Here is a 16,095-nt window from a genome sequence, read left to right as displayed (position 1 = left end):
CCTGCCTCAGACAGTAAACACGGTGGCAGCCAGCCAGCGATTCTCCAAAGACCGTCTGAGGAGCGTTGGAACACCGGAGCAACAACAGCCGGCTAAACTCTCTCCCTTCCTTCCTCTTCCTCTTCCTCTTCCTCTTCCTCTTCCTCTCCCTCTTCCTCTTCCTCTTCCTCTTCCTCTTCCTCTTCCTCTTCCTCTTCCTCTTCCTCTTCCTCTTCCTCTTCCTCTTCCTCTTCCTCTTCCCAGGCGTGTATGCCATGTCCGTGTCGGAGGACAAAGTCCCCGGAGAGGAGGTCGGTCGGCTGAAGGCGAACGACCCCGACCTCGGAGACAACGGGCTGGTGAACTACCGCCTGGTGGACGGAGACGGGATGAGCATGTTCGAGCTGACCACTGACTCCGAGACCAGAGAGGCCGTCGTCAAACTGAAGAAGGTAAGAAAGCTGTTCCCACCCGACAAGTTAACATGACAAACATGTTCACACTTCCCTGTTTACACATGCAGCAGCAACATAGCCACATTAGCATTCATTTGGACTCACGATTTCTGAATATTAAGTCCTTTATTCACTCTCCGTTTAGCTCCTGAGGAAATATCAGACTATTTAGCATGTAAATTAAATGCGACGCTACATTAACACCAAGTTCAGCTCATTGAAAACTATGTCAAAGATTCCTGCTGCAGCCAAAAAACATTATTCTCAGGATGGTGTGAATGAACCAGTAGCTAAACAATGAGCTGTAACTCACTGAAAAGCTCTGTTAGTCCGAGAGTCACTGCAGAATCAGATGGTTCATCATCACTATAGCAGTTTTCAGACGGGCACTGAACTATATTATACTATGATTATACCTGAGATTATCTGGAGGGGCTTTATGTGAGAATGCAACCGTCCAAGTCATTCTATGAGGAGATCCGAGAGCATTTTGGTGATAAGAACCAACGCTGGTGTCGAAGGGCTGTAAACTAAAAACGTGTACGAGGTTTTCCTGTTGTCGTGAACACGTCTGACCCGGACAATCTCCTGCTGCCTTCGTCATATGTGAGAGACGATGAAAAATATCCACACCAGCTGTCCAGACCTTTTTCTGGAGAAGAAGGACCCACTAACATCGTCACATTGTCTTTTACACGATCCTGTTCATCAACAGCAGGATGTTCAAAGCACTGGTTTGACTCCGAACTCCCCATGAAGTCCAACTGGCTTCTGATATTAAAAACACTGTGTTTCTTGAACGCTCCCTCACACCATTAATATTATGTTAGAAGAATTATCTCAAAAAGTAAAGATGCCTGTGTTCCGATTCATGATTTTTACGATTGTGTTGCTAATGTTTGATTTAATGAGCTATACTTTTCTTTCTGTAAATAGTTTTATAATAGCACCTCTCTTGACCAACAGATATTGTGTCTCACTTAAACCTGACGAAAACAAGGTTCACAATGGAAAGAGAGAGATCAGTGGTTGTTGTTCCTCTGCTCGTTAGAGAAACCAGGACAGAGAACATTGAATTAGTTGAGTCAGTTTGTGGGCGAAGAACATTGGTCAGAATAAGTGTTCCGCCGTTAGTGGCTGTTTCTTCGAGCTCTAACAGAAACCATGTGTGCGTCATTCCCCGCTCCTCAGCTCGCCAGCACACAAAAGTAGAGGAGACGGCACTTTTTTCGACGCACAAAGCAGTTAAGTGTGAGTCTCTCTGCCAGCCAAGATTTACGTCTGTGTCCAGAAAGGAAGACGTGCAGCGGTAAGGGGAGAGAGAGGGAGCAGCGGGGGGGGGGGGGGCCCTCACGGTTCCTCAGTGTGTCGGATATGAACACCGACTTTCATGTGCCAGTGAGAGTGCATTAACTTCCATGCTTCCCTAGGCCAGAGAGCTCATCATCTGCACTGTGACTGTAACTCACACACACACACACACACACACACACACACACACACACAGAGACACACACACAGACACACACACACACACTCTCTATAACCACAGCTTTCAGTGATCCAGCTCAGCACACACAATTACTTTTTTCTCACCCTCCGTGTCTCTCTATTGCACACACACTCGTATTCTCTCAAATACACAGTCAGTCCCTCAGTCTCAAATACACACACACACACACACACACACACACACACACACACACACACACACACACACACAGACACACACGCACAAACACACATTGTTGTATTTGTGGCTGCAGGTCAGGATTATGCAGTGAATCTTTCAGTGAGCTGTGGTTTTCTGCTTTACACCCCAATTATTTCATTTAAAACCATCAAGGGAATTCAAAAACAAGAGTGAAATAAACACAAACATCTTAAAGAGAGTTGAATTCTTCTTCTTCTTCTTCTTCTTAGTTTTGCATTCCTCAGAGATTAAGATTGCACAGAGGTGATAACTCTTTACCCTCAGATTTACAAACCATCGCCTTAATTCAGACTTGGTGTTCCAATGTGTAATTTAAAAGTATATACGATGGCACTTGTGGTAAGTTGCGTTTCCTGTCCAGAGGCAGTGACGTCACTGGGAGGAGCAGTCGGCCTCAACGTGGAGATAAAGATGTGGTGGGAAAATATCTGACTTTGGAGCTGGAAGATGGTGTTAAGACTGGGTAGGGTTAGGAGCTCTATTCCTCACTGGAGCCACTGGGACTGAGCGAGGAAGTATTACAAACTTTGAGAACCCTTGAGCAAGGCACTTAATCGAGAGATTTAGCAGCACTAGTAAAGTATACGAGTGTCCAGGGGAGCTTACAGGAGGGAATCAGTAAATCTAATCAGGTCTGAGGAAGAACTGAAACACAAATTATACCCCCCCGCTACTTCTGTCTTCCATGTCCAGTGTAAAACCACATGAGACCAGTTAAGTGGAGATTTAAAAGAAGGAAACCACAAAGAAGTCGTCTGATTAAATTAACTGATGAGCAGGACAAGACGAGCCAATCAGACGGACTCATTACAGGCGGCAGTTTGTGTGTCTGTCTGTGTGTGGGAGAGTTTTTCCTCCAGTCAAAGGCAGAAAACTGTGCCTGTTAAAACCTTGTGTTAAACTCAATAGAGGTAAAACTAAACAGGGCTGTGACCTCACTGTAAAAACAGACACAGACACACACTCACACACATGCAACCACATCAGAATGAAGTCAAGTATAGAAGCTGGAACTCTGGAAAGTTGAACTCTTAGTTTTTATTTGATCATCAGTAGAATTGTTTAGGTGTGATTATAAACATATACAAATGAATATTTTCAGGAGTGTAAGTCTTGTAATTTGCAAATAATTCAGCTCCACAAACTCAATCAACAATTAAAGACTAGTTTCATTAACTTGCAGTTTGAGGTCCACTTAGGTTTTCAAATTAAAACAACTATAATTGAAGTAAACGTGTTTAAATTGCAGTGAGAAGTTAGAAGGTAGTCTAATTAGAAGCTGATTTCTAAACACTACACACACAGACACACACACAGACACACACAGTGCCGCCCCACTTTTGCTCCACTCAATGAGATTGTTGCATCCTGATGTGTGTCTATATATTTGCATGAATATGTATTTGTGTGTGTGTGTGTGTGTGTGTGTGTGTGTGTGTGTGTGTGTGTGTGTGTGTGTGTGTGTGTGTGTGTGTGTGTTTGTGTGTGTGTAATCATTGTGTCTTAATGATTCTCTGGGGAAATCAACACCTTTTGCACCCTGAAGGCTGCAGTGCCCCGCAAAAGCCAAACACATGCAACACACATACACAGGGACGCACACACACTCGCACACCTAAACACACTTTAAAATTAGCATGGGGAGTAGCCCTCGCTAATGTCTATTCTCTCAATCTTCCTCTCTCTCTCTCTCTCACACACACACACACACACACACACCTACACAAACACACACACATAAAGGGATGAGCTTTAATCAGCCATTCTCTTTCAACTGTGTCCTAACGAAAGTAGTCCACAGAATATTAAGGAGCACTGTGAGAATGTGTGTATGAGAGAGAGAGAGTGTGTGTGTGCGTGTCAGGAAGAGAGAGAGAGAGAGAGAGAGAGAGAGAGAGAGAGAGAGAGAGAGAGAGAGAGAGAGAGAGAGAGAGCAAGAGGGAAGGAGGGGAAGAGAGAGAGCGCTAGAGAGAGAGAGAGAGAGAGAGAGAGAGCAAGAGGGAAGGAGGGGAAGAGAGAGAGAGAGGGCAAAGGAGACGGAGAGAGAGAGACCCGGAGACAGAGGCATTGTAACGCAAAAAGGAAAATGAAAGAACTGGGTCACATCTATTCTATTAGCATCGTACCTGTCATCGAGAAACGCTCCGACGCCGGCGAGTCGGCTGTGACTGAACGAGAGAGCAACAACCCGATGAGAGAGGGAACGCCGCTCTGGTATTAAATCATTTGACTGAAAACAGCTCTGAATCAGATTAGAGAGCGACGGGGGGGCTGCTGTCAGAGGATGGAGACTGGCATCCCGGGAAAGGAAACCATGACGTGATAATCTGGCCAACACCTGGGATTAGATCCTTTTATAGATAACCAACAGGGTTGCTCTCCTGAGATTTAAGCTGACAACATTTTAAGATGTGAAACTTCGTCGCCAGGTGCTTAATACATGGAACGGTTAGTGTCTGTGACCATCTTAATCACTGGGAATCCCTGGTAAATCTTGTGTGTCAACCTCATAAATCTGTGGTGTAGCTTCACTCTGCTTTTATGATGCTTCACACATGAGCCGCCTCTCCTCCCACTGGGATTTCATTAAGTGATGGTAGCCCGGAGATGAAAAGATTAAGCCTGCTCCTGGGATTATGCCAGTTCAACGCCCCTGTACCAGCTGGAAAAGTAGTGGTGGGGGGGAAAGTGGTTATTATCTGGGTTAATAATACAGCAATTATACCCAAACGAGAGTTATATACAGTGATTATGGCTTCGGCGGCGTGGCCGATGAGTCGCTGCCAGGTGCTGTCAGGAAATGCACGAGTCACAGCGGAGAGCATCTCCTGGGTGTTACAGCTGTTCTGCAACGACTGCCAGGGCCTCTGTTGACTCTCAGGTCCCCCCCCCCCCCCACTCGGTACATGAGAGGAGAAATGAGGAGGAAGAGGAATATTCATAAGATTTGGCCGAGGGTCATGGCTTTTGAATCACAGGGGGACGGAATGGAAATGTGATATAGAGGATTTTGGGGTTTTGGCATCTTCACAGCAAACACGCGAGTCAATTCAATATCAAGATGTCAACGGCTTTCATCCCAATAAACTGTAGAGAAACTGAAAGGCTCGGCTCATTATAGGAATCCTGGGGTTTTACACATTGAAAATCCATAACAGGGATTTGTAATGAATTCAAAACAAAAATAAACAATGAAACTGGCGACAGGCTGTTGTTCTTATCTTCCGGGATGTAAATGACACGACCTTGTGACCCTAAGCTCTCACCGCTACTTCCATCACGTCTTGTCCCAAACTCTCAAACGTGCTCCAGACTCATTCAGGATTGTTTGGCACCAAAAGGCCCAAAGAAACAAATCATCAGATATCCTGCATCGTATCACCGTCAGTGTTTGGGTTCCTCCAGGTTGTGTTGGTTGGTCACAGCAGTGATAGTCAGACTGCTGAATACAGCTGATTATAACCCATGCAGTCATTCATGTAGCCACAGCTCCCCCTAGCAGAAGAGGGGGGTACAGCACCGCTCACACACAGCCTCTGCAGTGGATAGAAAAAACGGCAATTTCCCTCAGTCCTCACAGTCACAGCAACAAACAGACAATATCCCATCGTCTGTGTGTGTGGAGAGTTAATATTTGATCACACAGGGAACGATGTTGATTGTACTGACTTGTATCCCCCCCCCCCCCCCCTCTCTCTCTTAGATGGTGGACTATGAAACTAAAAGGTTGTACACGTTGAAAGTGGAGGGAGCCAACACCTACATCGACCCTCAGTACCTGGCCTGGGGGCCTTATAAGGACGAAGCAACAATAAAGGTTTGTGTTAGAAGTATTACAGAAAAGTGCATTTGCAAGAATATGCAAATGTGGGTTTATGATGGCATAATAAACAGCTTGTATGTGTTTATGAGTGCGACTACACAAACATCACAAGGCGTTTTAACACTTCTGTGTGTGTGTGTTTGTGTGTGTGTTTGTGTGCGTGTAGATATCAGTGGAGGATGCAGATGAGCCTCCTGTGTTTGTAGCTCCCAGTTACACCTTTGAGGTGGAAGAGAACGCGCCCGAAGGCACCGTGGTGGGACGAGTCCACGCCAAAGACACTGACGTTGCCAACAACCCTGTCAGGTAACACACAAAGACAAAGACACACACACACACACACACACACACACATTCACTGAGTCAGGCTAGTAGCTGTGAGAGAATTTGGATTTCCACACACAGTCTCATGGAACCCTGCCAAAACAATAACTGCTAAATAGTATTCCTTCAGCTACACTGAACAAACAACATGAGTCGGGGAGAAGCTGGGCTTTAAACTCGTGTTTTTTATGCAGAAACACAGATTACACATGAAGACGTGTTCACACGGCTGGGGATGCAAACCGGGATTACAAAGGCACAGCCAGTTCAAAACAACTTAAAAAAAACAATCACTGGGTCTTTCAACAAAGTTTAACACGAGTCTCCAGACACAGGAACAATAAAGATAAAAGTTAACGCCTTACTTCTTTTTCTTTCAACACATTATCTATCTTATGAATTACAGTACAATCCTGTAATAATAATAATTGTGTACGATGTGTTGGTCTCTGTGCAGGTACATGATCCCTCGCTACACGGACGTCGAGCAGTTCTTCAACGTGAACGCAGAAGATGGCAGGATCACCACCACGAGGCCGCTGGACAGAGAAGCTCAGGCCTGGCACAACATCTCTGTGTCTGCAACGGAGATCGGTACGAGTGCAGACGCACAACTGCAGACACACAACCGCAGACACACAAATCTAGAATGAGATTTCATGAATAGGAAGCGAAACTACCGATGTACACAATGACGGAACATTTGTATTGTAGTGTTAACGTTAAGGAGAATTGGGAGTGAATCTAACTTTGTGTGTCCCTAAGTCTCTCTTTGTCTCAAACACAAGCTACAAACACACACTTCTAATCAGCATGGTGGTTTCGAGCCCAGACTCAAACCAAGTGCACGGGAATGTAAAGTGACTCGGTGGCTGTGAGGCTGTCGGCACAAATCTACCTAGGTTTCAGCCGCTTGAGGAAAGCAAGTGGCTTAAAGAGCTCCTGTCTCCTTGTGTGCGTTCAGGGCCGTTGTGCGGTGTGTGTGCAGATGAAACCTTCTACAGTCGATGTGCTGGTGTGGGATAGTGAGAGAAACTGAAAAGATGCAAAGAACAGATGGAAAATTTCCCACATAGGAACCGGGCTGTACATTCGCTGGCATCCAGAGCTAAACCTGTAATTCTGCAGCGCTGGATAAACTCCAGGACATATTGTGCAGCTGACTTTAAGTTGACTCAAGCTGCTCTGTCGTCCTCCAGGGGGAGATGGAAGTTAGCATTTTTGCAATGAATGTCAGTGAAGAGCTGTGCAAAGTCCTGGTTAACTCATAATTTATTCAGCTTAAGTCAGGAGGGATTGACTCTGAGGAGTTTGCTGTCCACTAAATACTTATTGGTGTGATTTCTGCCGCTTGGATCTGGTCGGTTAGTTCGTTGCAAGTTTATATTCGAGCAAAATATCTGAATTATTAAATCGACTTCGCAGTGAGTTTGCGATAATTTAGCTCCTTTTACATTGGTCTAAAAAGTCCAGATCTGCATTCATTCCCTGATAGATTGACTTTGCGGTAGAAACAGGTTTTTATTCGGCTTCGATCGGCAGTGGTTGAAATGTGACACCCTGGTGAACGCACTATTGGGCGAGACAGCGAGGTGAGAGAGCGCCTCAGTCTTTGCTGCTTGAATAACGTCGAACATGACGCATCAGGGGAAAAAGCCACCAGAGAGAAAATCTGATGAAACGAGAGAAACTGTGAGAGGGAAAAGCACAACCAGCTGTTGAGACACCACTAACTTTTGTACTTTATTAGACTCTTCACTTTAATTAAACACTTTATTACTCAGTGGCTCAGGATGCTCTGTCAAACTAAAAAGACCTTGATGTCGTGAAACGCTGCAGTTGAGGCTCCACTGGAACGTTGTCGCTGCCCATCGCCACCACAAACACTCCGGCTAACTATACACCCGAGAGGGGGGGGGGGGGGCAGTTGACCCACTGTCCCTCTGGAGCATTCTTTCCCCCGGCTCCAGCCCCAAAAACCCTCCAGCCAGCGAGGCCACAGTGGCCCCACCCTGGTATTCTGTGGTCGGGGCTGGAACCAGCAGAGCGCCGCGTGGTTTCCCTGCGGCGCGCTCGACGCCAGACGGCCAGATGGAACCGGGCTCGCCGCCCACAGAGCCAGGACCATCGCAGGCTACGCTAACCGCTGACGGGCCCTGGGAAGCTAAATAAATGCCTACTAATGACAGGGTAGTGGAAAAATCATACGGACTAGAACTGCAAATATGCAGAAGAGTGGAGAGTGTAATTCTTCTTCTTCTTCTTTTATAGACGGATGGACAGATAGAAAAATACTCTGCTCTCTTACAGGCTTATTACATCTGAGCCTCCAGCAGGCGTATCTCTGAGGGCGAAGCGGTTGTTACTCTTCCACGTTAAAAACCGTGGCAGACTGTCTGACTGCAAATCCCGAAGTCTCGCAAACTCACGTCTGTAATTTAGCAAATAAAAAAGAAAACACGGACGTCTGAGAGACGGAGTGACTGACAGCCGATCTCGCTGGAAACAAATACTCAGTCAGCTTGTTGTTCAGCCGGCGCCAAACGTGGATTAGCAGAAAAACAAGCAATCAGGCAGCTGGATGTTGATGATTCTGACTTATACTCTGTTTGTGTGTCTGTGTTTATGTGTGTTTATAGGAGGCCACCACCAGGACACAAAAGTGCGTGTTAACATCAAAGTGAAAGATGTGAACGACAACTCCCCAGAGTTCGCAACCAACAACGAAGTCCTCATGTGTGAAACAGTCGCGCCGGGGAAGGTACGTGTGTGTGTGTGTGTGTGTGTCTGTGTGTGTGTGTGTGTGTGAGAGTGTGAGTGTGAGTGTGAGTTATTGTGGGAATATGTGAATGCACATGTACTTTTGAGGATGATGGTAAACAAACCTAAACTTTACCCAGAGAAAGTCATTTACATTAACTTCCTTTTTTATCATGAGTTTTTTCTGCATATGCATGTGTTTGTATACGTGAGTGTTTGTGTTGACGTGTGTGTGTGGGTGTGTTTAATTTCAGGTGATTGAAACAGTCAGTGCCGTGGACAAAGACGAGATGGTTCACAGGCAACACTTCACATTCAGCCTCGCTCCCGAAGTCGCCCACAACCACAACTTCTCCCTGAAAGACAACCGAGGTACGCAACCTTTAAAATATACATTTTCCACCGTTTTTCCAATTATCCAGTCGCCTCCTGCTTCTCCCGTACTTTGGGTTTCCCAGTGTTTCCCTTGCAGCCGATCTCTGCGTGGCGTCATCTCTGGTCTTCCTCTCTCCCTCTCTCCCTCTCGCCCTTCGTTCTCACTCAGATTAGATCAAAGCAGGACCAGATGGAGGCTTAGAGGAGCTTGTAGGAAGCAGCAGGTGCTCGGAGGCTCTCGCTCTCACACACAGACGCACACGTCCTGCAGGCTGCATTAATTTGGGATGGGGTCCCTGTCCGTCTGTACATATATCTTAGGGGGGGCACCTGATTGAATTACGGTTTCTAACTGCGCTGACTGAGTTTTAAAGAAAAGGAAATGAAGAGAGGAAGAGAGAAAGAGAACAAGAGGCAGTATAAAAGACTGAACAGGAACTGAACACAGAAGTGTGAATGTAAAAATGTGTTGAGCTGAGATTTAAATGATCAACATGAAGGAAAGTACAGGATTTAAAGGGGGTTTCCCATGGTGCTGGACAAAAGATCAGGGGCTTTAATCCCTGTTTATCACAGACAGACGACAGGATGATATATAATAATAATAAAGTTAATTTATCTCCTCCTCTTACCTGTGTGTTATTCTCCCAGTGCCAGTGGTGCACACTGTTTCTTTGCATTGTGTAGGCGCTGAACGCTGTTATTCTGAAATGTATGCATGGAGAACAACACCTACACCTGCCAGTGAACAACATGTGACAGCAAATGCAAATCAGTGACACTAGATGCTGCAGAGATTCTATTTTCTACAAGTTGCAGGAAGCTTGATTTTCTGTTCATTTGAGGCTAAAGGTTGAGAAAGTGAAAAACTTCACTACTACTTTTATCGCTACCAATAAAATGTGAATGAGTTGCTGTATTAAAAAGTTTAAACACAGATTTGAGACAAATTCCACTGCATGTACCATCTTACTTTTATATCCCTCTGCACTTTAGCAGTTTACTTACTTCTCCATGAATCCACCTGCTGATCTTCCCGTGCTAACCCACCTGGTCTGTCTCTCCGCAGACAGCACAGCCAGTATTTATGTGCTGCGTAAAGGATTCAGCCGTCTCACCCAGGACGTTTACTACCTTCCCATCGAGATAAACGACAACGGCTTACCGTCTTTGAGCAGCACCAACACGCTGACCATCCGAGTGTGCTCCTGCGACAGCAAGGACACCATCCTGTCCTGCAACGTGGAGCCCTACGTCCTGCCAGCGGGTCTCAGCACCGGGGCGCTCATCGCTATACTGGCCTGTATCGTCATCCTGCTCGGTAAGTTGAAGTTTAGGTCGACTTGCCTTCCCAACTATATCAAACACTCTCTGGGTGCTGCAGAGTTCGAGCGCCCACATGTGCCAACATACAGTCCAGGTTATTTACACTGATATGATATCAAACTCCATGGTTGGGGCTAAATTGGTTCCACTACGCATCTGTAAATTTGGGGGTATTTCGCTGTCATTCACAGGTTCCAAACCCAACCCTCCAATCACAGTCTTTCCCCCAGTTAACTGCCGTAAAGAAGTTATGACAATTGTGAGGGGAGACTATTCCAACTTGAATGTTTTGTAGTTGTTTTGGGCCTAAGCTTTGTGTGGGCCACAGGCTTTGAAAACAGAATCCAGGCATTCGGCTTTGGTTCGGGTTCAGACAAGTTGGCTGGGTTCTGTACTTGTCTACCTAAACGGGTTCAGAGAGAAGATTCTGTCCCGAGTCGACTTCTAAATAATCAGCGCCCACTTGCAGTAGCATGGACACTTATGCAATGCGGTAAAACTTGGTGTGACTGAGTCCGGCTGTCCACCTCCACGTACTCATTTCAGCTCTTCTTCTTAAGCTCGGAGGTCACACGCGTCCCAGCCGCTCGCACGTCGCCTTCAAACCTCAGCGCCATCACCTAGTGTGGGCGCTTTGTAAGAGTAACAACAATGCTTCTGTTGTCTGTTTGTTTTCTGTTTGGACTTGTGTACGACTCACTCTCTAAAACAACAATTGTTTTCCAAAGTCCTTAATTGTGTCTCCAGCTTTAATTTCTCCCTCAGCCCACCGGTGTACCCACGTCGCAGTTCTCTGCCTCCCTCTTCTCATTGTGCGAGTTTACACTTGCACTGTGAGGACGACACAACCGACAACTCTTTAAAAAGCCGAAATGTTGATAACCCCCTGCAGTTAAAGTAGCATGTGTGTGTTCGGCACAATGATTAGATTAATTACACCGTCCAAGGTCTAATTACACCCTCTCCCACGGTGCATACTAATTATCTAACGCTCGCTTTTCTACTTTTTCAACAAAGATGGTGTGAGGATTGTTGTGTAATCTCCTTGGCAGAGCAGTTGTGTAACGGTGCGTCTCTCCCTGGCAGCGATCGTGGTGTTGTTTGTTGCACTGAGGCGTCAGAAGAAGGAGCCATTGATAATGTTTGAGGAGGAGGACATCAGGGAGAACATCATCACTTACGATGACGAGGGCGGCGGCGAGGAGGACACGGAGGCTTTCGACATCGCCACACTGCAGGTACGAAGAGGGGGGGTGGTGATAAGAATCCCACTATTTCTAAATGCTGTCCTTATTCCCCTATATCTGTCCGTTTAAATGTTCATACAACCCACAATTCTATTCAACATTACGTTTCTTTTTCTTTGGACTAAGACGGATCATCTGCCTGTGAATAAAAACACATTTCACTCAGCTCTCTCCTCCTTTCTTTCTCTTTTCACATCCTTATCTGAGTGATGGATTCTAAAGCAAGGTGCTCTCTTTGTTTCTTGCTTCCTCAGAACCCAGATGGTGCAAATGGTTTCCTGCCAAGGAAGGACATCAAACCGGAGCTGCAGTATCCCATCAGGCCCGGTCTCGGTCACACCGGAGCCAACAGCGTCGACGTGGACGACTTCATCAAGACTCGGATCGCAGAGGCCGACTGCGACCCCACCGCCCCTCCCTACGACTCCATCCAGATCTACGGCTACGAAGGCAGAGGATCATTGGCTGGTTCATTGAGTTCCCTCGAGTCTGTCACCACAGAGTCGGACTTGGATTATGACTATCTGCAGAGTTGGGGGCCGAGGTTTAAGAAGCTGGCGGATTTGTACGGGACCAAAGAAGGCTCCATTGACGATGCTGATGACGGTGAAGACTCTTAACAGTGGTCTCACTGAGTGGACGCCCCCCGATTTCCGATTTCCTGATCCCATGAGGATTCGCTAACTGAGGATAACACTTCCCCGGTTGCTGGTTGTTACCGACTGATCCGTTCACGCCAACCAACGTGAACAGCCCTTCATTCCCTGGCACCTCCTCGGTCCAACAAGACGATTTGCTGACGAACAAATAATGAACGCTTGGACTCCAACCCCCCCCCCCCCCCCCCGGTTCCCTCCTTTACCTTCCTATATCTCTTTCCTTCTCTCTATTTCTACAGACTTGAGCATTGTAGGGCTGGGAGATTTGTTATGTCACCATTTGTCTGTTTGTAAGTAAATCGCTGGGAGAAAACAATGTCGCTGTATGATCAAAATGACTTGCTTATAGCAAAAATGTTTATTCGAGTTCCTAGATACTTTTGTGGACTGGATTCACCTCCTTCCTCCGAAAGAGATTTTAGTCCCTTAGCAGGTTCCTGAGTGGTCTTACCAGGTCACATGGTAGCTCTCTTTGTCATGTATGTAAACGACACGCTAGAAAAAGAGAGGAAGCGAGAGATAGACCAATTAAAAGAGAAAGTTAGAGATGGATCCAGCAACTGCCTGTTTTTATGGGAAAGGAATGAAAGGTACTTTGTGTCGGTAGGCTCAGACCAAACGCTTTCCTTTCCCAACGTGTTGTTGTGTGTGCAGAATTCAGCAGGTACTGTGATTTCGACGGCGTGACAGACTCTGGGTTGTTGATACTTTGAAGATGCTCTCAGCGTCCTCACAGTATGGTGGCCTTATAATAAATAAACAACAACTCCAGGGGTAAACACAACAAGAGGAACAATAGAGACCGCTAGCTTCAGTAGCTACACACAGACAAACGAGTATCTATGGAAATGCTCCTCACGTACCTGTTTTTTGTACTCCCCCCAAAAAGAGACAAGTTAAAGACGGATTCAATTTTAAAACTGCGGATGATTCTTTGTTTTCATTCTTCACTGCAGAGAAGACGTGACGCCTCGTCCACCCCCCCCCCCCCCCCGTACACGCCCCCCTGTGTCCCCTCCCATCAACGATCACTTCCCATTACCAAGTCCACCAATGAATGATCAGACGCTCATTCGGAGTCCACCAACGATGATCAATCACAATGAGTAAAAACCTGTGAGCTCTAAAAATCGCCTTAAACTTAATGGACACTCTTGCAACGCAGTGCATTCTCCGTTTTTAATCTTCTTTTTCCGTTTTCTTTTTGTAACTTGAAAAGTATATTCAGAAAGCAAACTATTCTCCATGCTAGGTATGTACATAGCAATGTGCAGACATGTGGTCAATCACTCCGAGGATCCAGCTTGCACCTCGTGCACTCTTAAAGGTCCAGTGTGTAGGATTTAGTGACACCTAGTGGTGAAGCTGCGTGTTGCAGCTGAACACCCCTCGCCTCACCCGCCCCCTTCCAAGCAGAGAGAGAACCTGTGGTAGCTTCAGTTGTCATAGAAACTCAAAAGGTTTAGTTTGTCCAGTCTGGGCTACTGTAAAAAAAACATGGCGGGCTCGCGCTTGATGTAAATATAAAGTATTTAAATATAAAGGGCCCATTCTAGGGTAAAGAAAATAACAATTCGTACAATTTAGATGATTAAACACTTCTAGGATTATTTTATATTCCAGTTCCTCCAATAGATCCTTTTCACCTAAACCTTACACACTGGACCTTGAGAATATAGAATGTTCTGTTTCTGCCGGTCGATGTCGTCCGAGAAAACGTGTGTTGTGTTTGTTTTCCGAACACCGGTTATGTTTCACAGCGACATCTGTTGTATCAACACGTGTTGCTCTTTGAACATAAAACGTGCAAATCGGAAAATATTACACAAGGTGTGTTTTGTTGGAGCAACGTACTTTAAGGGGCCGAAACCAGAATATCCTGATTGAGCACGAAGGTTCTTGTTCAATCTCTTAAATGTTATGATATAATTATGATTATTATTATTGTTGTTTTTTTATTATTATTATTATTATCGTTATTATTATGACAGTAATTGTTCTTTCTTTGGCTGCAGCTACACAGGAACAATTCACTTTTAGCTTTTCGCAGCTCAGATGTAAAGTTGTCTCAACGTGGAGCGAGCGCACGGGAAATGAGTTTCAGATTTTGAACAGCTGGAAGAAATGTGCTGCCAGAAGTTAAATCTCAGCTTTGGTTTACAACCTCTTTCTTTTCATTTCATTTGTTTCTTTTTTGTTTTCCATTATTTGGCGTTTTTGTCGTTCCTTCTCCCGGTTCAGGAGGAAAAACTAGCGATCTGTGTTTGTTGCAGCGAGAGAACGCCTCGTTTTTATTCTCTGTCAAGTTTTATGGTACCGATTTGTACAATTTTAAAAGTTCTTATTTTAGTATACATGCAGAATATTCCAGTATTACAACAAAAACATGTTAAGAAAGATAAGATTAAAAAATGTTACAGCATCACACTTATATTTTCTGAACATTGTACTGTTGCTTTACTATGTGCTTCTATCTCCGAAGCGAAAAAAAACTTTGAAATAAATGCTCTTTTTATAAAATGACATTAAAATGTTTGTTGGAGTGAACTTTGTGTTCGGGATAAATGTCCTGACTGCTTTTGGTTAGTTTGACCATTTTATGTCATGCCTGATGTTGATAGGCCTCACACACACACACACACACACACACACACACAAGGTATAACAGGCTTATTTCTCTATTGTGTGGCTGCAAGTGAAACAAGGACAAATTATTCAGGCTTTGTGTTTCTCTGTGATCAGTTAAATATTCAAGCCATCAGCAGATTTCACAAACACACCTTTGTAAAGACAGCACAGTATTAATTTACCACACTCATTAAGAAAGGCCATGCACGGGTGCAAACACACACACGCACAGACACGCAATATCTCTTAGTCTCTCCTCAGGAAGCAGCACTGAGAAAGGTCAGGCTGCATTTAAGAGGAACAACAAAAGGAGAAGAAATGAAAGCATAGTGTATTAGTGTGGTGACTTTTATCAATTATCATGTTTTATAAAATGACATTTTAATGGGGGTTGTTTCATTTTAAAATATTGATTATTGTATTTGCTTTATGAAAGTTTTGTCCGATGCATTCTTCTCTGTTGTAAAGAGTATTAGGGCCATGATGTTTTGTGATTCTGAACTTTTGTGCAGAGTGAGAAAACGAAACACAAGCTTCGACCACGTTGCAGATGTGTTACTGAGATGTTATCATTCTACTATGTAGAGGTTATGAGAATCTCTGATCCGACTTCAGTTCCTTTCATGACACTGCATTTAACTGATATCCAACAATTGCCTTATTGTTATTTCCCTGGACAGTATCTGTTGTGTCTCAGTCAATTCTTCTCTCTGCTGCAGCCACTTTGTAATCTACCCAGAGGTGAGTGTGTCTCCGCAGCACGCAACAACAAAGAGCAGGATAATGGAGTCCAGCTGTTTGTTAT

General features: G+C 45.1%; 1 protein-coding gene across 1 annotated transcript in view; it reads left to right on the top strand.

Annotated features, from left to right (window-relative positions):
- cdh11 (cadherin 11, type 2, OB-cadherin (osteoblast)) overlaps positions 1 to 12,802 on the top strand; it is a 78,124-nt gene extending 65,322 nt beyond the window's left edge. The window contains exons 9-17 of the mRNA XM_061087789.1: positions 244 to 431; positions 5,852 to 5,965; positions 6,138 to 6,277; positions 6,753 to 6,889; positions 8,935 to 9,056; positions 9,310 to 9,427; positions 10,500 to 10,751; positions 11,843 to 11,994; positions 12,258 to 12,802. Of these exons, the coding sequence (XP_060943772.1) occupies positions 244 to 431; positions 5,852 to 5,965; positions 6,138 to 6,277; positions 6,753 to 6,889; positions 8,935 to 9,056; positions 9,310 to 9,427; positions 10,500 to 10,751; positions 11,843 to 11,994; positions 12,258 to 12,623 (1,589 nt within the window). The 3' untranslated portion in view covers positions 12,624 to 12,802. The remainder of the gene's footprint in view (positions 1 to 243; positions 432 to 5,851; positions 5,966 to 6,137; positions 6,278 to 6,752; positions 6,890 to 8,934; positions 9,057 to 9,309; positions 9,428 to 10,499; positions 10,752 to 11,842; positions 11,995 to 12,257) is intronic.
- The last annotated feature ends 3,293 nt before the right edge of the window (positions 12,803 to 16,095 follow it).

Source organism: Limanda limanda, chromosome 15 (genome assembly GCF_963576545.1).
Source record: "Limanda limanda chromosome 15, fLimLim1.1, whole genome shotgun sequence".
Lineage (NCBI taxonomy): Eukaryota > Metazoa > Chordata > Actinopteri > Pleuronectiformes > Pleuronectidae > Limanda > Limanda limanda.
Note: the sequence above shows the minus strand (reverse complement) of the source record. Positions and strands in the feature narration are given on the sequence as shown.